This window comes from Bubalus bubalis, chromosome 3 (assembly GCF_019923935.1).
Source record: "Bubalus bubalis isolate 160015118507 breed Murrah chromosome 3, NDDB_SH_1, whole genome shotgun sequence".
NCBI classification, from domain to species: domain Eukaryota; kingdom Metazoa; phylum Chordata; class Mammalia; order Artiodactyla; family Bovidae; genus Bubalus; species Bubalus bubalis.
This window is the reverse complement of record NC_059159.1, coordinates 125,450,585-125,474,206: the sequence shown is the minus strand read 5'-3', so window position 1 is coordinate 125,474,206 and position 23,622 is coordinate 125,450,585. Positions and strand designations below refer to the sequence as shown.

At 46.8% G+C, this 23,622-nt stretch overlaps 1 protein-coding gene across 2 annotated transcripts in view; it reads left to right on the top strand.

Moving 5' to 3' along the window:
• Positions 1-23,622, top strand: part of GABBR2 (gamma-aminobutyric acid type B receptor subunit 2) — a 373,771-nt gene that overhangs the window by 108,515 nt on the left and 241,634 nt on the right. For both annotated transcript variants that reach the window (XM_006063438.4, XM_044940074.2), the window contains exon 2: positions 10,057-10,194. In XM_006063438.4, coding sequence (XP_006063500.2) covers positions 10,057-10,194 — 138 coding nt within the window. The remainder of the gene's footprint in view (positions 1-10,056; positions 10,195-23,622) is intronic.

Below are 23,622 nucleotides of genomic sequence, written 5' to 3'. Positions count from 1 at the left end.
GTGAGCATCTGTTTGGCTGCTGTGGGTTGGGATTACCTGCGAAGAGTGAGTCGTGTGCTGCAGGCACTGCTCCCAGAGCCTGTCACCTGGGAGGCTGCCCGCCCTCTGATGGTTTCTGTGGCAGCCGTGGTGCCCCTCCATGGTGGGCGTAAGGATTTGGGGTTGGGAGGTCTAGGTCCTTGGTGTCTTCCCCACTCACACTGTGGATAGAAAGAGAGCACAGAGCACCTGTGGGAAGGCTTTCTATGCCAATCCTGGGCATAGCACGCATCCCCTTTGCTCGCATCCCATTGCCCAAAACTCAGTGGTCACACCTAGTTGCAAGGGAGACTGGGGAGTGGACTGTTGCTGTGCGTCCAGGGAGGACAGAATCCCAGCTCTGCTTACTCACTGTGTAAAGCTTTGGACAAATTACTTACCTCTCTGACCCTCAGTTTCTTCATCTATTAAAATATGGAAAATAACAAGACATGCTTCATAGTGTTGTTGGGGAGGATTGAGTTAATAAATATTAAAAAATTATAATAGTGTCTGGAACAAAAATGCTTTATAGAGATTGCTGTGCTATTATTACCATTCTTATTTCCAGATTTAATATGTCAGTAAATGTTTCTTGAGTAACTACTCTATTCAAGGAATTAAATGTCACAGGGACTTACTTGTTTCTCTTAGCACTTAGTGGATGCTCAGGAAATATTTGAATGAATTAATTTCAATGAAAAAATAATACAGTGTTTTGGATTCTGGTCGGCCATGGCACTGGACTAATTTTTAAACATGGTTTAACAATAATAAATGTTAATTCCTGTGCTTTGGCTCAGAAAGTCAATCCCAGAAGAACAGAAAGAGATGAACTCAAATGATTGAGAAAGCATCTTGGAGTGTGAAAAGCCTACCAGTTTAAAAATGAGTTTCTTTCTATAAAAATAATATGTGCTTTAAAAATTTAAGTAAAACAAGTAAGTACAAAGAGGAGAATTTTTAAAAACTCACTCAAAATCTCACCATCTTTAACTTGAGATGACTTCTAGTCCAGACATCTCTCCATGCAGATGTTATGAGCAGAAAGATGGACTGAAACACTTTTATAAAAAGATCATTATTACATGTTATATGAAGTTACTGTTAAATTTTATTCATCTGAATGCAACAGAAGAAAATAAGGAAGCGTAAAGCAGAAGGAATTGCTCAACATGAAACAGTTTTTCTTCACTAGAGAAATTATTTGTTTTTAAAATATATGAGGGTAATAAAAGATTATGAGGAGCAGTGAGGTGAGAGTCCTGGCTTTTAAACTGGAGTTTTCTGCCTTAGATGGCCCCCATTATAGGCCTTATATGGAAGGAGAGGAAATTAGCAATCTCACCACTTCTTTTCCCTCCTCCACATTCTGAATTTTATGTTACATTATTATCTTTACACTGTTTCATGTTAAATGGGTCCATCTCTCACAGTCACTCCTTTTTATCACAAGCCCTCCTTTCCTGAAATCTATACTTTGATTCTTTTTGTGGGTGGCTGGATTTTTAACATCAAGTAGTTCCTTCCTTCCTTGCTCCTTTTTTTTTTCTTTCTAAGAATGGTTCATAGGTGTTTTCTTACCAAGATTATGCATGCTGATTTAGTGATTTTCACTGATAGCAAACGCTGTGTGAGATAGGGCCTGTGGTCTGAGGCTGCGTTAATAGAAATCTATGCTCAGAATGTGGGAGGTCACCATTTCATTTGTTTTAGCAACTGTGGCTAGGTATCCTCTAATCAAATCAATAAGGAAAAGACAAACAATCCAACAGAAAAGTGGGCAAAGTCACCAGTCCAAAAGAGGAAGTAGAAACACAAACATGAAAAAGTGGCTTATCCTCTTCAATAATCAGGAACATACACATTGAAATGACATATCAAATACCCATAGGACTGGCAAAAACTCAAGTCAGTGAGGATGAAGTAATGAGATATCTCAAATACTGCTGGTGGTAAATGGATAAAATCACATTGACGAAATGTGGGAAATACTGTGAACAAGTGATTCCATTTCTGGGTTTATACCCTAGAGAAGATCTACATGTGTGGCAGGAGACACATACAGAAATGTTTAGCTGTCTTGTTTACAACAGCAACTAAATAAAACATTGGAAACAACCCAAGTATCCGTCAACAAGGAAATTAACAAATAAACCATGGCATGTTCACACAATGGAATACTACACAGCTGTCAAAATGAATGAACTTCAGCTTTATTCAACAATAGAAATCTCACAAACATGATGTGACGCTATAAAAGCATGTTTCAGGCATGATTCCATTTACATATAGACTTAAAACAAAGTGAAATTAAATAATACAGTGTTTGGGAAACATACATATGATAATAAAGAAAAGCAAGGAAGGATAAACACAAAATTCAGACTGGGGGGTTCTTCCTTGTGAAGAGGAATAGGGTAGGCACCAGGGGCTTCAGCATAAGCTGGGTGTTGGGCATACTGTATGTTCACATCCCTATTTTTCATGCTTTGTATAAGTTATATGTGCATATATATTCTTTCCTACAAGTGAAATATTTCATAATAAATTCTTATTTAAAATAAAACAGTGCTCTGAAATGACACTGCCTAGAGATGTAATTCTTACCATTTTTGACCTGGGGCAAATTTTTAAACTCCTCTGAACCTCCATTTCCTTCTATTTGAGATGGAAATAATATAGTACCTACTTTACATAATACTGTGAGGAATGAATAGGATAATTTATATGAAGTTCTTATTACCACGCTTGATACAGAGTGAGTACACAATATACATCAGCTCGTGTTGTTTTCCTGTGCAGGGCAGATGCTGGTATTTGGGGTGCTTCCCTAGAGATATCTGTCCTCTGAAGGCATTCCTGAGGATGGCCATAGACGGGAAGGATGTGAAATCATGTCATTCAGAGTTATTTAGAAGAGCTAAGGGTCTACAGCCATATCCCCCTGAACATACCTGATCTCGTCTGATCTCGGAAGCCAAGCAGGGTTGGGCCTGATTATTACTTGGATGGGAGAAGAGCTTAGAGTCATTTGGCCTGAAAGCATCTCCTGGAGGCAAGCTGGCTGAGTTTAGGTATCTGAAGGGCTCTCGTGGGGGTGGAGGACTGCACATGTTGTGTGAGATTCCAGAGCAGGGGTAGGCAAACTGCAGTCAGTGGTCCAAATCCACCTGCTTCCTGTTTTGTAAATAAACATTTATGGGATTGCACCTGTGTTCATTCATTTACATATTGTCTGTGGCTGCTTTCCTGCTCCAAAGGGTTGAGAAGTTGCAACAGAGACTGTGTAGCCCACAAAGCCTAAAAATTGCCTGGCCACTTAGAGGAAAAGTTTGCTGACCTTTGTTCTAGAATGAGAAGCTGGAATGGGGGATGTAAAAGCAGCGTAATTTCAAGACTAGCATAAGAACTTCTAAGAAGAGGAGCTGCCCTAAGGCAAAGTAGCTTCCTGGTGAGGTAGTGAGACCCCTGATACTGGAGGAATGTAAGCAGATGCTGACCACTCCAGGAGCGGGATGCACGGAGGACGACTTTGTACCGGGGGCATGAGCTGGACACATTAGCTTTTACATTAACTCTGAAATTCTGTGCAGAGTAATTCCCAGTTTCAAATTGGTCGTTATTAACTCTGACATTTTCTTGGCGTTTCTACATTTTAACTCTCAGCAACATTTTCTTTGAAATTTTTCAGTCAAAAAGGTATTTTAATTCTTTAAAAATGAGATTTAAATGAAAATGGATTTTATTCTAGAGTACTACTTTTTCATTAAAAAAAAAATGATTTTCATGGCTTTTGGATATGTTCCCACTTATAGGTGCTGAATTTTAAGAGCTTATATGTGTCCATTATGATTTCTCTGTGACAAGTCCATCTTGGCAGGGGAGGAGAACTCTTTGGAAGTGAAACGGAAGGGAGTTTGGAGGTAGTGACCATGAGCTCCTGGAGATGTGAAGTCAATGGAAGGCAAGGGGGTGGAAATCCTGACGAAGAGAAGGCAGGGAGGGAGCAGGGAGAGAGTGAGGACCTCCCATGTCCCAGAGCCCGTGTCCAAGCGGCAAGACTCAGATCAGAGGCTGTAGCTGGTCATCTAGCCTTAAACTATTACAAGAGAACGTGAAGTCTGGTGGATTTAGCTCCCTATCTACCGGTCAGGTATGCCTGTGCTGACTGTCAGAACATCCTGCAGAGGGGAGTGATGGGGAAGGAGGGGGGAGGGGAGGGGCGAGGGGAGGGATTCCTAGTGGGGGAGGAGGGGAAAGTAAGAGAACATGATAAAGTCTGTAGCTTTCTTAGAGGACACAAGGACCCCCTTACAGGGGCTCTGAGAACAATTCTTCAAAAGCCAGATTGCTCAAAGACAACATGTCATAAATAATTTCTCAGAATGATGGTTTTGCCCAGTGACCAGCTCACTAAAAGCCATCTGACAGGCACCTTAAGTGGGGAATAGAAAAGCTTCAGCATTTTTCCTGGCTCATGGAGGGGGAGGTCTGGACCCCGCAAGAAGAGGACAGTAATAAACAGGCATTAGGGGAACGTCTCCAAGTACAGCATTTAGGAAGAACTGAAATGTGAAATACAGTTGAAATTGACTTTCACTTGCGCCTCAAGGACAATCCTTATGAAATAGCCATGTGAAGTGTCTTCAAGGAATCCCTTGAGAGACTCAGGTTTAGAGAAATCCCCCAGTGGTTTGGTGAATTGATCATCGGCAAACTGATGTGCCGTGGATGAACTTTCAGTGAGAGGCTTGTAGCGTGCGCTCAAGTACAGGCTCATCCAGGCTCTCCTGCGGGGCGCCCACCCGCACTTCCCTGAGCCAGAGACAAAAATCATACACAGGCAAGGACCTCTGGGGTCATCTCCTTTGGGATTTTCAAACCTCTTTTTGCGGCTCTCCATGAAATCCTCTTTTCAAATTTAAGTATTATATGGCCCCTTGATGCTATATATAGAACAGATAATGGAAAACTGCTGGTTGAAGTGAAAGTGAGGCACCCAGAGCCTCTCTCACTGGCCCCCAAACATCTCTGCTGGGTCACAGGACCCTGATGGGCTGAATGTGAAAACCTCCACGCTGGTCCAGCCACAGAGACTCAGCTTTGGTCAACTGGAGAGCCCATCTATTGGGGACACTGACCATATCAGCTCTGAAGAGACAACATTAGAAATGAGGGGGAGTGACATTAGCCTCTCAAACAGGACAGGTAGATGCATGTGATTTTTATGTTGTTACTCACTGTGGACGTGCTCTCTCAGGGAGCTGGAGAAGCGGCCTTCTTCCTTCCTTCCCATATTTCTCTCCTTTTCTTTCTTACTTGGTGCCCAGTAGAGTATTTCTCCCGCCTCAGGTCAAGTGTGCTGATCAGGAAGAGGCTTGGGCTCCTAGCACTGCCCTGAGGGGAATGATCCTTTCTAGAATGCTGCTGACTTCCCTGCCCTTCACCCATTGAGCTGAGTTCTCTAGTCTATTGAGAAAGCTCTGAACTGGGGGTCCCGAACTATCTCCCGTAATCCTGAAAGGACAGTGGACAACTCTCTTCACCGCTCTAGTCCTCATTGCCTGTATCTGAAAATGACGGTGTTGGGTTGGCAATGCCCCCACATTTGGATCTTACACTCCAGCAAAGGCCAAAGAGACTGCGTCCCAGGGGAGCATGGAACAGCAATGTACATAGGTTAGAAGATGTGTTATTTTGCCACGTTAGGAAATAAAAACAAAATCCTGCTACTATCTGCAATTTTATAACAGAAACACATTTCAACATGATACAAACCACAAAGGATCTTTAAACTAAGGATAGTTGTCTAAATGGAGTATATTTAACGTTAAGGAAAATCTTGCTATATTATTCTTATTTTTCTCATTTTACCTCACTACATTAGTTTTCTATTGATGCTGCAACAAATGTCCACAAATTTAAACACCACAACCACGCATTGTCTCACAGTCCATGGTCCATAAATCCAGGCCTGCACGACTCTGCTGAACCCTCTGCTCAGAGCTTCCCAAGGCCAAAATCAAGGTGTTAGCTGGGCTGGGTTCTGGAGGCCCGACTATTCAGGTTATTGGCAGAATTCAGCTTCAAGCCAACAATAGCACGTCAAGTACATCTCATGCTTTGAATCTCTGATTACCCCTCTGCTGTCAGCCAGAAAACATCTCTGCTTTTCAGGGCTTGTGTGGATACGTTGGGCCACCTGGGTAACACGTTTGGGTCAGCTGATCAGTAACCTTAATCACATCTTCAAAGTCCCATTTGCCACAAAACATAACAGATTCCTGAGAGTAAGACCATGGATGTCATGGGAGCCAGAACTCTGCCCTCCACACAGCTTGGTGAAAACTGAGTCAGATAAACTTTTGCAGCTTGAATACCCGTGGCCAAATATGCTCAGATTTTTGAGTTGACGTATTCAAAAGGTATCTGTTTGTGAGAAGCCAGGACATCATTATTAATGAAGACTCTTGCAGGGACTTGGTACTGGGGAAATGTTTGCTGAACAAACAGGTATTAATAAGTTCATTGTTGCTAATATTATTTTAATGCAACTTTGATTATAAATCTTATGGTACTGTATCATCATTGTCATTAGTACAGATTAGAAAGCAAGCTAAAGTCATTATAGGAATGTATTAAAATGGAAAATGATTCAGTAAATCATGTTAGAAACAATTAAAACATGAACTGCTTTGTTATATCTGCCTGTGCTCTGCCCACGAAGGGAAGTGTTGCTTTCAATCAAGGAACAGGAACAATTATTAGAGGGCCCCAAGAAACAAGAATTTCATCTTTCTTCCTCCTGATCTCCCTCCTTCCTTCTTCCTTCCTTCCCATCTTTCTCTCCTTCTCTTTTTCTTGGCAAAAAGAAAAATTAGCTTGGCTAATTTTTATGCCTGCTAAGCCACTTCAGTCGTGGCCAACTCTTTGCGACCCTATGGACTGTAACCTGTCAGGCTCCTCTGTCCATGGGACTCTCCAGGCAACAATACTGGAGTGGGTTGCCATGCTCTCTTCCAGGGGATCTTCCCGCCCAGGGATCTAACCCACATGTCTTAAGTCTTCTGCATTGGCAGGCAGGTTCTTTACCACAAGTGCCACCTAGGAAGCCAGGTAGCTAAAAAATTTTAAATTAAATTAAAAATTTCAATCATTACTATCCACACTCTAGGCTGACGTTCAGAGTGCTCTTTGGCTTTAGCCCAGGCCACTTTGTCCTCATCCAAGATCTTAAGCACCCAGCCCCCGGAGCCCGCTCTGGCACTCCCCCATAGTGCCTCTGCCCCAGCACTGAGCCCTTCCACCCCCTACTGGGGCCACCTGTACCCTTATCTCACTGAACAGTGAGATCTCCGAGGCCAGGAAGCACATATTGGCCATAGAACCAATCATGTTTCTATCCCTGTTGACACCCACCATAGATCTCAGTCCAGAGTCTCTCAAACAGACAAGAAGAGAGCAACAGATACTACCGCACGTTGACCCCACTTTACGGTCCCACTTTGAGGGGAAGGGAGGGGCAGCAAAGGGAATAAGGAAGACACAGAATGGACAAGAAGACAACACTAGGGAGGACGTCATTGGGCCTCTCAGGCATCCAGCAGACCCTTCCTGATCCTTAGGGAGGCCCCTGGGTAAATCCTGGGGAGATAGGACCGGAAACAATGACCAAAAGCCTTGTCCTCAGGTGGCTTCTTTTTAATTAAAGGACAGTGAATATACAGACAAACAAAAGTAGAAAAGATGACTTCAGATAATTTTAGGAACTACATCATAGCATTAAATAGGACGGCGTGTTAGAGAGTGACTGGGGGTGGGGACCATTTCCGGTAAGGCAACAGCGGAGACTTCCTTAAGGAGGTGACGGCTAAGCTGAGACTTGATGAGGAGTGAGCCATGCTGAGAACCAAGCAAATATTATTCTCGTCAAAGTAAAAAGCAAGTGCCAAGGCCCAGAGGCAGGAAGGAAATTGCTTTTCCTTTCCAGGATCAAGAAGGAGGCTGGTGAGGCTGTACTTGGTGAGCGAGGAAGAGAGTGGAGGGAAATCAGGTCAGAGTGGGAGGCAGGGCTAGATCTTGTGGCTTCTTGCATCCATTATGTTAAGGAGGGTGAAGAATATCATACCAAACTATAGTCAGTAATACAAAATAGTTATTATATAACCCAGTTAGAGCATTTTCTAACAGCCCTGCTTTAGGGTTATCTGATGGGGAGGAGGGTGAAATTTAAGGCCCAGACAGCTTACAATTCTCTAAAACTGGTAAGATGTGCTGGTTTTCAATAATTTCTTTTTCTGTCCCTAAAGGTGATAGCTTTATTGCCCCATGGGGCATTAACCAGTTTTGTATCTAATTTAGCAATCTTATTTCTTGTTTTTCCATTCCCTATAAAAAATCCCTATTTCAAATTTTCTTTTGAATCCACTTTGTTGTCCAGCAGATTCCCTTTATTAATGAGTTAAATAAAAGGTTACTGTGTACCCACTGTTGATTTTCATGAGAATTATGTTTTTAACCTTTTGAGAATTATATTCTGATAGGAGTTTGGGTTTTAAGTGCACAGAAAGCAGCAGAGTAAAAAGGACTAATTTATGTTTTACAAAGAAGCCTCAGACTGTGAGGTGATGAACAGGCTTAACTGGGTCTCAGGGGAGCAAGACACCCAGTTTGTAGCCAATCCCTCTGTCCAGGGAGAGACAGCCACTCGAGTGGATGAGAAAGGAGGAGGTGGAGAGGAGGGAGGTGGGCTGTGACTGACTCCCAACATGTGAGGACATTTGTCCTTGTTCATTTCCATAGCGGGTCACCAGGATCTGCTTTCTTCTCTCACGTGTGAGCTCCTTGGCAGGGGCTGTGTCCAGGTTTCTCTGTTTGTTCAGTCTCCAGTCCTGGGCTGAACACAGAGTGGTGCTTGGTGAGTGTCTGCTGAATGAATTCTTCCACTTAGATTCACCTCATGCTCCTCCTCCTTTTTTATTGTGATAAAATATATATAACATTTTAAAAATGCCACTTTATTTTTAGGTGTACAGTTCAGTGACATCAAGTATATTCACTCTGTTGTGCAACTACCACCCCCCATTCGTTTCTAAAATGTTTCCATCATCCCAAACTGAAACGGAACTCATTAAACGCTACCCTCCCCATTTCCCCCTCCCCCAGCCCCCGGTAACTTTCTATCTTTGTGAATTTGACTGTTATAGTTACCTCATCTAAGAGGAATCTTACATTTGCCCAGTTGTGTCTGGCTTATTTCACTTAGCATATAATGCCTTCAAGTTTCATCCACGTTTTAGCATGTGTCAGAATTCCCTTTCTTTTTTAAGGCGGAAGAATACTCCATTGTTTGTGTAAATCACAGTTTGTTCATCCATTCATCTCTTGATGAATATTTGGGTTGCTTACACTTTTCGGCTACTGTGAATAATGCTGCTGTGAACATGGGTATACAAACATCTCTTTGAGTCCCTGCTTTCAGTTCTTTGGGGTATATACCCAGAAGCAGAATGCTGGATCCTATAATTCTGTTGAATTCTGATTTGGAGAACTGCAGTATTGTTTTCTGTAGGAGCTGCACCATTTTATATTCCTACCAGCAATGCACAAAGATTTCAATTTCTCCACATCCTTGCCAATATTTATTGTTTTCTGCTTTTTTGATAATAGCCATCCTAATGGGTGTGGATTTATCGTCTTTTAAAATACAGATGACCGTGATGGGAGAGGCCCAGGTTGAGGAGTTTTGGGGCCCTTTCCTCAGTGTGGTCTGAAGGAAGATAGCTTGGAGCCTGAGGTCCTAGATTTGGAGGGTGCTTGGAGGGAGGAGAAGCAGGAAGAGGGGTACTGAGACCACACCTCACTGTGTTCACAGTATGGACTCAAGACTGGCTTAAAGCGAGGCCTCACGACAGGAGACCTGACACCCAGGTTTCCCATGAGGGAGCTCTGTTTGTGTGAATGCACCATAGGGCCCTTGTCCCTGGGGAAAGCTGTTTCTAATTTTGGCTTCTCTTTCTGTGTGTTGCTCCCCAGTGTGATAATGCAAAAGGGTTGAAAGCCTTCTACGATGCAATAAAATATGGGCCGAACCACTTGATGGTGTTTGGAGGAGTCTGTCCGTCTGTTACGTCCATCATCGCAGAGTCCCTCCAAGGCTGGAATCTGGTACAGGTAAGGTCTGGGCCACCTTTGGTGGGGGAGCTGTCTTTGACTGGCCACTAGTCTTTCTCAGGGATGGTTCCTTGCCCAAGATGCTTCCTAAATTGCCAGGTTCAGGCCTCCCCTGCTCTTTTCTGGATGATTGCACAGCCTCCCACTGTCCTCAGCTCCTGGCCTGATTCTCTGTCCTGTCCTGGCCAACACAGTGGGTCTCTAAAGGGTAGGCCTGACACCATCACTGTGTGTTTGAGATATATCAGTGACTCCCTAGCATGACTTTCAGGGCCATCGACATCCAGCTAGTCCTCCTATCCAGTCTCATCTTCTATCCCTGCCACTCACTCCATGTACCCAGCTTTCCTTAAGTACACCCGAGACCTTCAGGCCTCAGAATCCTGCTCTAGCTATTTCTTTAACCAGGTGATCCAGACCTCCCTCCCCCACTGAAATTATTTGGTCTGCTAAGACTGCCTTTCTCCTTGGTTAAGCCTTTCCTGGCACTTTTGGCTGTTACTCACTCTTTACACTGGAAAATGTTATACACTGTCAAATGTTTCACCAGTGAGTATATGGTCTATTGCGGGTGAAAATCACCAGTGCTAACACTTATTTGGAATGTGAGAGAAAAATATAAAAAATGTGAACCTAGGATGAGTGGTGGCCCAGGCACATGTTTTATTTCTTTGCTTCATCCATCCATTCGCCATCCATTCATCCATGCAACAAATATAATACAACTTACTATGTGCCTGGAGTTTGGGTAGACACTGGGGATATAGTGTTGGACAGGACAGGCATGGTTCCTACCCTTTCAGAGCTTTCATTCTAGGAGGGAGGCAGGCAGTAAGCAAATAAACAAGTAAGTAGTAATAATACTAAGAGCAATACTTGTATGGTATGTATGTTGGACTTGCAATGTATCAGACACCATTCTGAGCTTGTATTTTCATTAACTCATTTACTAACTATAACTGCTGTATGCTGTCGGTACTATTAGTATCCCATTTTATAGATAAGGAGACCAAGGCACCCAGAGGCTAAATAACTTGCCCAAGGACCCACAACTCATAGGTAACACAGCCAAGATTTAAATTCAGGCAGTTTGACCCTTGAAATAAGATTGGGGTAAGGAAACAGCTAGAATAGAGGTAAACAGGGTGAGGGGATAGGCAGTGGCTGTCCCCTCGACAGGAAAGGCCCCTCAGAGGAACTTGGACCTGAAGGGCGAGAAAGGGTTGGTTGGATGAAGTCAGGATGTAATAGCAAATGCAGACAGCCTGTGAGGGGAACGAACCTGGCTTGTTGGGGGAACAGCAAAGAGGTCATTGGGGCTGGAGTGTGGGAGTGGTGGGTGGGGAGTCAGGGTGGTGAGAATGACAATGAAGGGGTGGGCAAGAGCCAATCCCCAGGGAAGTCTGGTTTCATACTGTTCATGGTGATTAAAGTCTTCTCTGAGTCCAGCCCTGGGTGTATGGGGTGCTGAGGGTAGAGCCCCAAGCTGGTGGCCCAGAGGGGAGGGAAGCAGCAGTGGCAGAGCTGTGACAAGGGAAGGGTGGGGTCCCAAGGGAGAGCCACCCACTCAGCCAGCCCTGGGTTCAGGAGGGCTTCTCAGGGGAGGTGACGTGGAGCTGGCTGCAAGGGAGGAGAGGGCGTTGGACAGCTGGTGACGTGGGGGAGAGTGCTGCTGGCAGAGGAAACTGGGCGGGCAAAAGCAGGAGGTGGGAAGGAACGTGGGCTCGGGGAGCAGTGAGTCATTCACTGTGGCCGGAGCAGGCCACGCTGAGTGTGGGCGAATGCAACCGTGGTTGAGGCCGGGAAAGCAGCTCAGCGTGCTTTGGTGCAAACCTAGCCACATGATGGGACGCAGCGCGGTTCAAGTGTGCTGAGGGCCCCTGGCTTCCCGGGGCGCCTGTCTGTGGTGCCGCAGACAGCCTTGAGACCTTAGTGGAATCAAGAACCTTCTCTGTCCTTGAGCAGCCTCCCCAGCTCCCAGGAGCACACCGGACTCCTGCTGGTTGTGCCCAGCGCTGCCTCTCTAAACCTCAGCCTTCCCGTGTACAGCAGGGCAGTAGAGGGTGGACTTCACAGGGCTGCTGTGTGGGCTAAACTGTTAAACAGGGATTAGAACTGTGCCCTGGCATGTCCTCAGCAATAAGGGTTTCTTGCTTTATTGTTGTCGACACCCCTGCCCCGCCTTCTGCTGCTCCCAGAGTTGAATACCCACTTGAATACCCGCACTACGTAGCGTTCCTTGTCTTTCCTGAAACACTGTTCCCACCACCTGAAATATCCCATTCTCCCCGTGACCTGTATGCCAAGACCAATCCAATCTCAGAGGTCCAGATTAAATGCTGCCTCTTCTAGGAAGCCTTTCCTTATTGCACTGTCTAAAGTAGCCGCTCTGGAAATTCTTTTCCTCCTTTCCCCTGTTTATTTCTAGCAGAGCATGTACACCGCCCACCCCACCCCAAGCCCTTCCCTCCTCTTAGGACTTTGCGGATATGGGGACGTATTTAGTTGGGCTGTGAATTCCTTGAGGACAGAAAACGGACCTGGGTTACTCCTGTTTTTTTCTGGTGCCTCTCACTTCACAGACCTTATTAGGTGTCTGTTGAGTAGTCAGAGGGAGGGAGGCTCTGAGGGTTGGAAGGATCTGCAGATGGATGTTTTGCCCCAACATGAGAGACCATGGAAGTTCCCTGGAAAATCTCCATCCAGAGAGGAATCTAGGAGCTTCCTGGACTTCTCCTAGCCTCACTCGGAACTGTCTGCCCCTCAGAATTCTCTAGGAGCTGCAGGAGCAAGCACAGTGTTGCACACTCCTGGCTTGGCAGCTAGTAGCTCTGCAGCCTGAGTATGCACAGGAGGGCCTCTGGCCTAGAGAAGTTGACAAGACAAGAAATGGCTTATGAGGTGCGGGCTGTGTTATTTATTGCTTCCCTGATGGCTCAGTGGGTAAAGAATCTGCCTGCAATGCAGGAGACAGGAAATGCTGATTCGATCCCTGGGTCAGGAAGATCCTCTAGAGGAGGAAATGGCAACCCACTCCAGTATTCTCGCCTGAAAAATCCCATGGACAGAGGAGACTGGCGGGTCCGTAGGGTCTCAAAGAATCGGATAAGACTGAAGCGACTTAGCACTCATACATACAATGCAGAAACAGTATATCTGTGGTAATACAATTTCATGAGTGTGGTGGAATTAGGAAAAATACAGGTTTCTTAGGAGAATGATAATGAAAAAAAGATTGAGGAACGTATATGGTTCTACATCACTTCCATATCACATACTGTGTTCCATTACAAAGTGAATTACACTGTGCGGAGAATAGTCTATCCTGTATCCAGGTGTTTCCTACTAGACTATAAGCTTCTTGGGGGCAGAGGACTCTCATTTTCTTCATCTCCTAGTTACCAGTGCCTAGCACAAGGCCTGCCTGGTACCAAGTAGGTCCTCACAGAGCGCTAAACTGAACTAAGTGCAGGGAATAAGCTGAGGACTCTGAAACCCTCCATGGCAGAGTTTCTCACAATGTGGACTTGACCACGAAGAGGCCAAGGACCTGGGAGAACAATGCAGATCCTCAGCCTCCAGCTCAGCAGAATCCCTCTGCATTGTCAACAGGGTGATTCTCGTACTCCATCCCCCCCTGCCCTAGGCATCTGCTGCCAGACTGTGGGGCAGATCCAGGGCTCCAGCTGTGCATGGGTGAGGGACACCGAGGGGCTAAGAACTGGGCAGTGCCCAGCAATTTGGCGAGTTCCAGGGACCTGAATCACAGGGTGAGCTCAGAATAGACTTCTCCCAGCCTGAGAAGCCAGGCAAGGAGGAGGTAGGAACAAAGATGTGGGTCCCGATGGAGAGTAGCTCTGGAGGATTTCTGCGCCCCCTACTCTTGCAGAACACAGCCCCACTTGCTGTGGATTGGATTTTGGGGGTCCTCTGCCCCCTCCCCCGCCCCCTGAGGCTGAGTTTGAAAAGACGGCGGGTGAGTGAGTCTGCCATTGCTCAAGGGATTTGATTAGTCCCTTAACTTATTCAAAACTGGGCTCTGAAACAGAGTTTCACAAATGGGAAAATGCATGTAATTTGTGTAATTGAAAAGGAGCTCTGACTGCCCTTTGGGGGAACAATGCTTGCTGGACAGAGACAGTCTGGAATGCGCAATCAGTTGTTTCTGTTTCCTGGTGCTACAAAAATAGAGATTTGCGCCACAAAGGGGTGAAAATTCATCCTGGTGCTAAAATCAGTTAAATTTAACTTTTGCCTTTTGCTGGGCTTCTTGATTCATGGTTGCTGCATCAAGAGGCTAATATTGTTTAAGTCGTGATGTGAGTCACTGGGAGCGTCAGCTCCTCCAACTAGAGGGGAGGATCTTCGTGGAGTCCAGGGCAGGCAATGCGGGCTCTGTCCCTGTCGTCCTGGTCAGATCCCTCTCAGGGTGCGGGCTCAGATCTGGGCCTCACCTCAGGGGAAACCCACCAGGGCATAGCCTTGGGGGCATCTGGGGAGGGTAGGGTTCTGGCTGTTGGAGAACTGAGCACGTTCAGACTGGAGAGCCTGCAGGGTGCTGGGGAGGACAGAGGAGTCCTAGCTGCCCAAGCTGCATGGCTCTTTGAGAGACGTTGCCGGGTTTCTGAGATGTGGGTGGGGTGATGCAGGAACATGCTGAAGTGAGAGGGAAGCAGGGCTTCCCAGCAGTCATGCCCTTGCTGCTGGAGGCATCGGGCACAGAGCAGGCTTCCTGGCTGTGAAGTAGTGAGTTCTCTGTTGCCCCATTGCCCCGCACATTCTGGTCTCATCCAGTCCTACTGTTAGGGAGATTTAATACCCAGAGTAGGCATACACCAGGTTGCTGGCTGTCACACTATATGGTGAGCATCTTTTATGAGGGCCAAAGATGTGCTCATGTTAACGCAAATTTCCGGGCTCCATGCTGAGCAGGTCCAGGTTAAGGGATTCATCACATCCTTCACGGACTGTGGACCCCACTCCTCACCCCCACTGTCGTTTCAGGTGGCACAGATGCAGTTGGTTTCTGGGAACTTGCTAGGCCAGGTGATCTCTAAGTCCTGCTCGTTTCCCAAACCTCAGAACGCTGACGAGTGCTGCTGGTTCACACAAGTTTAATTTACGCAGCCCCAGTTGGAAAGAGGACGTGGAGACAGCAGGGGCTGCTGCTGGGGCCAGCATCCCAGGACAAAGCCCGCAGCCCACAGCGTGGCAAGAAGTTCTCCTTCACCTCACCCCTCTCTTTGTCACCCACCTGCTCCTTCATCCAGCGGCCACTTACAGGCTGTCTCCTCAGTCTGTGGTCCCTCCGCCTGGCAGAGCTTGCTCATTCTTCCAGATGTGGTTTGGCCGCTTCTTCCTCTGTGAAGCTTCCTGTTCCTCCCCCTGTGCTCCCTTACCTGCCTAGTCTTCCCATGGCGTTTGCTGCCTTGTGCCTGCGCCTCCCTCCACCCCCGCCCTCAAGCGGCCAGAGGTCAGGGCCTGGTGTGGTCCTGACTCAGATCCTGAGTGGTCCCTGGAGCTGGATGCCTGACTTCTGCACCTTAGGCTCGTCCCTAATGATGAGGGCAGACTCAGACTCAGACTCAGAGGGACTCGAGGACTTTCCAGCTGCAGCCCCTTGGTAAAAGGGCGTGAAGGGACATCTGAAATGATCTCTGGCTTGGCTTTAGCCCACATCTCCCATTTCTGGCCCTGATGCTCTGTAACTGATATGCTTCCTTTGAAAATGTTTTCAGACCTGCTCAGAATCCTTTCCTCGGAGATCTGAAGGTGGCTAGCTTCTGACTCTGCCTTGCACAGTTTTGGAGACATTCTATAAACCTCCCCCAATGTAGTCTGTCCCCCTGAAAGCACGGAGCCTGGGGATGAGTGGGAGGATTTGGAGCTGGGTGGGGAAGATGGAGACAGGGTAGCCTGAACAAGAGATGGAAGCAAAGCCAGCAAAAATGCAAGAGACGTGGCCAGAGAGGGTTCACACCCTGAGACCAGGACAAAATTCTTTCTAGGGAGTGAGATGATAGTGGTCTCAGCTTGTAGACAGAAATAGTCTTGCTGATGAAAATAAAGTCAGGTTCCTGAAGGGATAAAGGGCTGCTTGCTGGAAAACGCAAACACTCTTTCGTCAAGAACCGTATCCCGCAGAGCCTGTCCTTTAAAAGGCAGCTGGAGCAGATTATTAAATTTTAGATGCGTTTCTCCTGGCACTGTCCCAAGCCTCCCCTCAGCAGGTAGCCCACCCTGCCCCCTGGACGGCCCCAACACTCCCTCGAGGACCTTCCTGGGCAGGACCATTTCAGTTTGTGTGATGGGGTGGTCTCCTTGGCAGAGCTCTCATGAGGGAGTGGAGGTGAGGAGGGCATGTGGATGGGAGAACCCTGACTGTGTAAATGTTGGCACATTTAGGACTTGAATTCTTAAAAATCTGAATCATGCTTGGTTTTGACATTAAAAAAACAAATCTGTGAAAACCCTTAAATCAGGCCCTTTGCTATTTACTGAATACTAGCATAGCTCTAAACTGTTGGTCAATGCCATTTCTGTTATAGGAACAGAAAATTTGTCATCTGACTTGATTTTCTCATGTGATTATTTTATGAAAGCTATTGGTTGCCTGAGAAATCAAGAGACCGTTTCTTACTTAGCTGTGGTTTGTGGACTTTGGTATGTATTCATAGAAAGGCATCAGGTCTTAGCAATCACTGGGTCTATTCTCTCCCCTGTATAGACTGGGAGCAGAGGCCCAAAGTGGGTAGGATCTTAACCAAGTTCTCACAGCAAAGCTGGATCCCGTGGCTCACTCTCCAGAGCTTTGTAATTACCCCCTGGTCTTATTTTCCCTTTCTCAGCCTCACTTTTTTCTCTCATGTAAAATGGAAATAGCAAAGTAGCCTCGTATGTTCTGTACAGCTGTGAGAATCAATGAAGGTGTTTCCTTTTTTAGCTGAAAGCACCTTTAGAGACTGCAGAACAGTAGCTGCTCTTATGATGTCATGATGTGACAATGTCACAGTGAGAGAGACTCCTCCCAGAAGCAGACGTCTGATGATAGCCCCCATTTTGCGTCAACAGCAAAGGTTATTTACTCTGGCACTGCAGACCCGAAACAAAGACATAGCGGGCAGGATGGGGGTTCTTCAGCAAGACACTCAAAGTGCACATGACCTCTGCTTCTCAGCCCTCTAGGGTCAAAATCCAACAGTCTGGAATCCTGCCACCGCCCAGCCCACGTGACTGCCACACCCTTGCCATGGAGTGGGCGATGGGAACTGTGGACCTGATTGAAAACCACTTAGGAGCTGTGGCGTGCTTAGGCATGGCTAGGAACTTTGCTGCTGCTGCACAGCTCTCTAAGAAAGAGAATGGAGGCCAATAATCCAGGGCGGGTTGGAGCCATTTCTTGGCACTGGTCTCCAGAGGGGCCATTTAGCACATTAATAATCTATGAGATGCTTCCACCTTCTGGATTCATTAAAAAAAGAAAGAAAGAAAGGTGGGGGAGGAGAAAGAGAAGAAATATTAAAAGCGTGCACTATGGGCTGTGTGGCGGGGGGCGGGGAAACCCTGAGGACTGGAGATTACGGATGGCCCTTCATGTCAGTGACATTGGAGGCCTGGTGCAGTAAAGGAAGGTTCTGAGAGCATGTGGAGGGTTGTTCATGAGGGGAGCGAAGGTTTCCAGCTATTGGTTTGCATGCAAATGGGTGGGAGGAAGTATGAGCCCTCAGCCAGGATCCTGGCAGAACCCATTGATAGTCTGTGGGGAAAGGAAAGTGCACTGTTTCCGTTCATTCATGCTCATATTTACTTATTCATTCCTTTCTTTAACAAGTGCAGTGCCTGCTGCGCACTCTCCCAGACCAGCGCAAATTCCACTGCTCAGTGCTGCTACCCCAGGATAGGTGGGTGTTGGCAGAAGAGCACTTAGGCCTAGTAGCCAGAACAGAACCCGGGAATCTAGAAGCTCTGGGTCTTTGTCCCTCCTATGTCTCTCTCTGACAGTAGGCTTGGGCAAATCGGCAAGCTCCTGGAGCCTCATGGAACTCATCTGTGAAATGGGCTAACTAAACCTGCCCTTCTGGGGCCCCTGAGAGCATCAGGTAGGACAGGGAAGGCGGAGCAGGTGATGGCCCTTTTCAGACTGCAGCCCCTATAGATTAAGGTTCATGTTACCATTACTGACGCTTTGGCATCTGAAATACCAGCCAGGCCCCAGGCAAGGGGAAACTCCTTGAAAAACTATGTTTCCATTTGTCTCTAGACTAAAAGGTTTGTGGGTGAAATGAACTATCACAAACCAGGAAGGTGAGATTAAAACCAGAACAGTGAGATTAAAACAGAGACCCTGCAGGAGAGGCCAAACAAGCCCAAGGCATCTGTAAGCAACGTGCATACCCTCTTTCCTGGTTGAGTTTTCAGAGAAGCAGAAGCAAAGAAGGGCACGATGTTATCAAGTGCATGGCAGTTTCCAGTCTATTCCTGCCAACAACCCAACCCATATCTTTCTTGTCCATCTGCTAAAAGATTCAATTCAGGGTTCTGACCCCCATTTTTAATTCAAGACCACGGTATCTAAAGTAATATCAGTTCCCAGCGTGTAACTCCAATGGCCTCATTGTTGATGCGTCTCTCACCGCCTGGAAATATGCTGGGTGTAAATAATTCATTCTAAATAAATAAATTACTCGCACTGCTTACGGTACGGCTAATGCTGCTAGGAAGCAGCACAACTGCACATTATGTTGAGTCGAGTCTGGAATTACAAGTTGAATCTGGAAAGAACTGGAAAGGAAATCAGAAAAGGAAGTCCCTCCAGGAGGACCAGTGAGTAAAACAGGGTGACAGGACAAAGTACACGTGTGCTCGGTCATGTCCAACTCTTTGTGACCCCATGAACTGTAACCCACTAGGTTCCTCTGTTCGGGGGTTTCTCAGGCAAGAATGCTGGAGCGGGTTGCCATTTCCTTCTCCAATGCATGAAAGTGAAAAGTGAATGTGAGGTCGCTCAGTCGTGTCCGACTCTTCGCGACCCCATGGACTGCAGCCTACCAGGCTCCTCCGTCCATGGGATTTTCCAGGCAAGAGTACTGGAGTGGGGTGCCATTGCCTTTTCCAGATTCAGGCTGAGGATCCGCTTTTGGAATGTCAGAGTGGAAATGCAGTTGCAGTAGTGTTCTCAGCCCCTCTGGACATGCCTGCAGTCAGCATCAGGGACCACAGGGCCCTTGTCCAACTGTGCTGCTCGAGCCTTACTGTGACAGGCTGACCTGGGAGGCTCTTTCAGCCGTGGTGGCCAGGAGCACAGAGGGGACCTGTAGTTCCACACAGGGAACAAAGGAGAGGGCACTGGGTCAACACGAGGACTCCTGGCTGGCCATCCTGGGCCTGCCGTCTTCAGCTGGATGGCTTTACGCAAACCACCTCCCCTTGCTGGAGCCTGAGCATCCTATCTGTGATTGTCTGCCTTCCTCCCAGGACTGTGGTGAACTCGTGTGGGGCAAAGCCTGGGGTGTTTGGTTGCTCTGGGGCAAAAAAAAACAGGGTTTGTGTTACAGTGTGGCACTGACGGCCCCTTCCTCGTCCTGCTTGATAAGGTGGGCTTGTGCCCATTTGTACACATGAGGAAACGGAGGCCCAGAGGGGCTAACATGCTTGGCCAACTCTTAATACTAATAATAGCAGTGTTTTTCTTGGGCTTTGGTCACATGGGCTGGGATTCCCATCCAGGCTCTGGCACTTGTTAGCAGGTGGTCATGGACAGAGAACCCTGGCGTGCTGCAGTCCATGGGGTCGTAAAGAGTCAGACACGACCGAGCGACTGAACTGAGCTGTTTGGCAGATTACTTAGCCTTTCCCATGCTCAGCTCCTTGTTCGTGACCTCGGTGGCACTGTGCTGACCTGGCTGGTTGTAAGATGACCTGATATGACCCATGCTCATACTCCTTCAAGGACCAGGGCACCCACATGGCCTCCTGCTCTGCCTCCCAGCTAGGGGCAGGGTCGTGGGGTCTGGGCCAGCTCCCTGAGGCTGATTGTGTAGCCTCGGTGCATCCCTTTCTGGGCCCCTATCATCGACGGAGAGGGGTGGGCCAGCTGATGGGCCAGATAACCTTGATAGTTGTGTCCTGATTCTCTGTATCTCCTGTGGCTCAGAGCCATCAGCACCTGCCTTCACCCTGGTAGCTTCCCTCCTGGGCCCTGCATGGGATTCCCTCCCCCAGGGGCTGACAGCCTGGGGCCTGGTTCTCCTTCCATTCCTAAGCGGCTTACCACTTAGGCGTGGCATTGTGCCCCAGAGCTCTCCAGGCAGAGAACCCTGCCCTACAAGGGGAAGGAAGTGACCCCAGAGAGGTGAGACAGCCTGCATGAGGTCACACCACAAATGGTGCCAGAGCTGCGGTGCCAGCATTCTGTTGGGTCCCCCTCTCGTCCCTCCCCGCATGCTGAGGGATAGAACCTGCTCTCTGCAGCTCCCAGGCCCTTGCCTATGCTGTGTCCACTGCTCATGCCCTCTCGATTCCCCTCTGCACCTGGCAGAGTCCTCTGCATTTTCTGATATTTAGTTCAAGTGCCATCTCCTTGCAGATCTCTGATCTTCCCCAACCTGCTCCAGCTGTAGGAGCTCCTTGCCACCTCTCTTTGCCTTTTCTTCACTTATTTCATCTCTGCCATTTCTTCAGTAGATTGCAGTTCTCTGATGAGGTTTGCATGTTACCCACCACACTGTGAACTCCTTCTGTGAACTCCTTGAGTCCTGGCTGTACCCAAAGGACCTTGTATAGGACCTGGCACTTAGTTGGTACTCAGGAAGCTAAGTGAACACATCTGGGTGGCATGTTACAAAACCAATTTGCAGTACCACTGGCCTACATTTCAATGGCCTTGGCCATGGGGCAGGCACAGTTCTAAACACTGCATAAATGAGCTCATTTTCTCCACACACCAACCCCACGAGCTGGACACACTCTCCTCGTTTCACAGATGAAGAGACAGAGGCACAGAGAGCTTGAGTGTCTTGCCAAGGGATTGCCGGCATGAAATAGCTGTGGAGCCTGTGCTGGCCTCCGCTGGTGCACTGCCTCTCACAGCTTCATCCAGTCCTCAGGGCAACACTGCGGAGAGGGAAGAACGGGTGTCATCCTAGTGAGGCGGAATGAGGAAAATGAGATGCAAAGAGCAAGACTTTCCCTGCTTCCTGCTGCGAGCAGACCTCAGGGTATAGGAGTGGGGGCTCCCTCCTTGTCTCTGGGGTTCCTCCCCAGCCCAACTTGCCTGTCAGCAGATGACGACCCAGGCTGATATGAGTCTGTCTGTGTAGACCTGTGTTCTCCTTGTAAATCATTTATGATGTGCACGCACACACACACACACTTTTAGACTTATTACTCATCCAGTAACTTGTTGTATATAAAAAATGAATGGTTCCTTTGAACTCAGAAAATAGATGGACTGGTTGTCATAAAAATCAATAACATGCTAAGTATTTCAAGCATATAGTACTTAGAGTTCTACTCTTGGTGGTTTTGTAATGAATGGCTTGATTTTTTTTAAAATAGAGCATAGCCTACTTTCGTTTTGAATTATACAGAAGGCTTTTGCCTTGAATCTGTTTACTAAGAAGATTGAATAATTGATTATTTCCCTGATGCCGAGATTGAGCCTTATTCAGTAGGAAGCGCTCAACTTAAGAAAAACAATCTGAGGTCAGGTGATTATTGAGACATTATGCTCAGATGCAGATATAGGCATCATTTTCTCAAACTTCCCCCAGCTTCCCACACAGACTGTTAACATGGCTTTGCTTAACCAGAAAACAGCTCCCTTCTTGTCCTGGGTTTCTTCGAAAACCCCAGGTGCCTTGCTAGAGTAATGGGTGCCTAGACCCTCGGCACAGCAAAACAGCCCCAGCCCGACCCTGCACCCGCACTAGCAAGAAGGGATCTTTGCTCAGTTCTCAGTTTCAACACCGCTTCTCTGGAAAGCCTTTCTAGGCAGATCACAGCCTCCAATAGACACGTCCGTGGCACCTGCCTCTCCCAGCCCTGCAGCATCATCGCAGGTTCAATTCCTGGTTCAGTGTTGAGCCTGCCTGACTGCTGTCAGCTCCCTTCATGAGGGTGAGATCACATCTCCTTTGCGGGCACAGTTGGAATCCCAGAGCCAGCATGTGGCCTGGAATACAGGAGAACCTCCAAGGACTCCTTGTTTTGTTTTTGTTTGGGAGTTCCTTCTTTCTTAATCTCTCACTTTTAGGAAAGTAACATTGTGAATTCATGGATTTTTAAAAATATATTAAATGGACTGTATTCCAATCAGTTGCAGACATTATTTTTTTAATATAGACATTAAAGCCGTTTTCCTGCTCTACTTATATTTCTGACTTTCCTTCTTTCCAGCTTTTTATTTTGAAAAATTTCAAACCCATCAAAATAGCTAAAAGCGAGTACAGTGAACCTTATATACCCTTTATGTAGATTCTCCAGTTGTTTGCATTTTGCCCTATGCGTTTCCCTATCCCTCTCTCCCTCTGCCTGACCCTGCCACTACACTCTTATTTTTTGTTAAAGCACTTGACAATACTTTGCAGAGGCAATATTTCATCCCTAAATATGTCAGCATGAATTTCCTAAGAGCAATTATATTCTCTTATTTAACAATAGTATAATTATCACATCTAAAAAACTAACAGTGATACAGTAATGCTACCTAATATATGGTCCATATTCAAATTTTCCAACTTGTCCCCAAAATGTCCCTTTTGCCATTTGTCAAGGTAGGTGGGAAGGGATCAAGGGTCCAGCTGGGAGGATGTGTTACGTTTGTTATCATGTGCTGAATCTCTTTAACCTAGAACATTCCTCCTACTTTGGTGGGAATTGGGGTGGGGGATGCTTTTGGGATATTGACCTTCTTGAAAATCCCAAGCTAGTTGTTTTATAAACTGTCCCACAAAACCAGAATCTGAATTTGTTTCTTCACAGTTAGATTCAGGTTAAACAGTTTGGGCAAGGTGAAGCTACATTTTTTATATCAGTGCAGTGTGTCAGGAGGCCCACGTGTAAACTCTTATCAGTGATGCTAAGTTTGATCACTAGGTTAAAGTGGTATCTGCTACATTTGTTGTAACAATACCTTTTCCCCTTAGTAATTTTGATGTAATCTGTGGGGTAAAACTTTGAGACCATGTGAATATCCTGTCCCCCATGATCTTTGGCTTTAGCATCTGTTGATGGTCCTTGCCTGAATATTGTTAATTATATTGGGGTTGCAAAATGGTCATTTTCTAGTTCTATTTTTCCTTCCACATTTAAGCTGATATTCTTATCTACAGAATAGTGTTCCCTTTTGACCATTTCTCTCCTTCCTCCTGCCCGCTTCTCTCCCTTCCTCCTTTCTCTGCTGTCAGTCTGGGTGCTTACTATTTTACC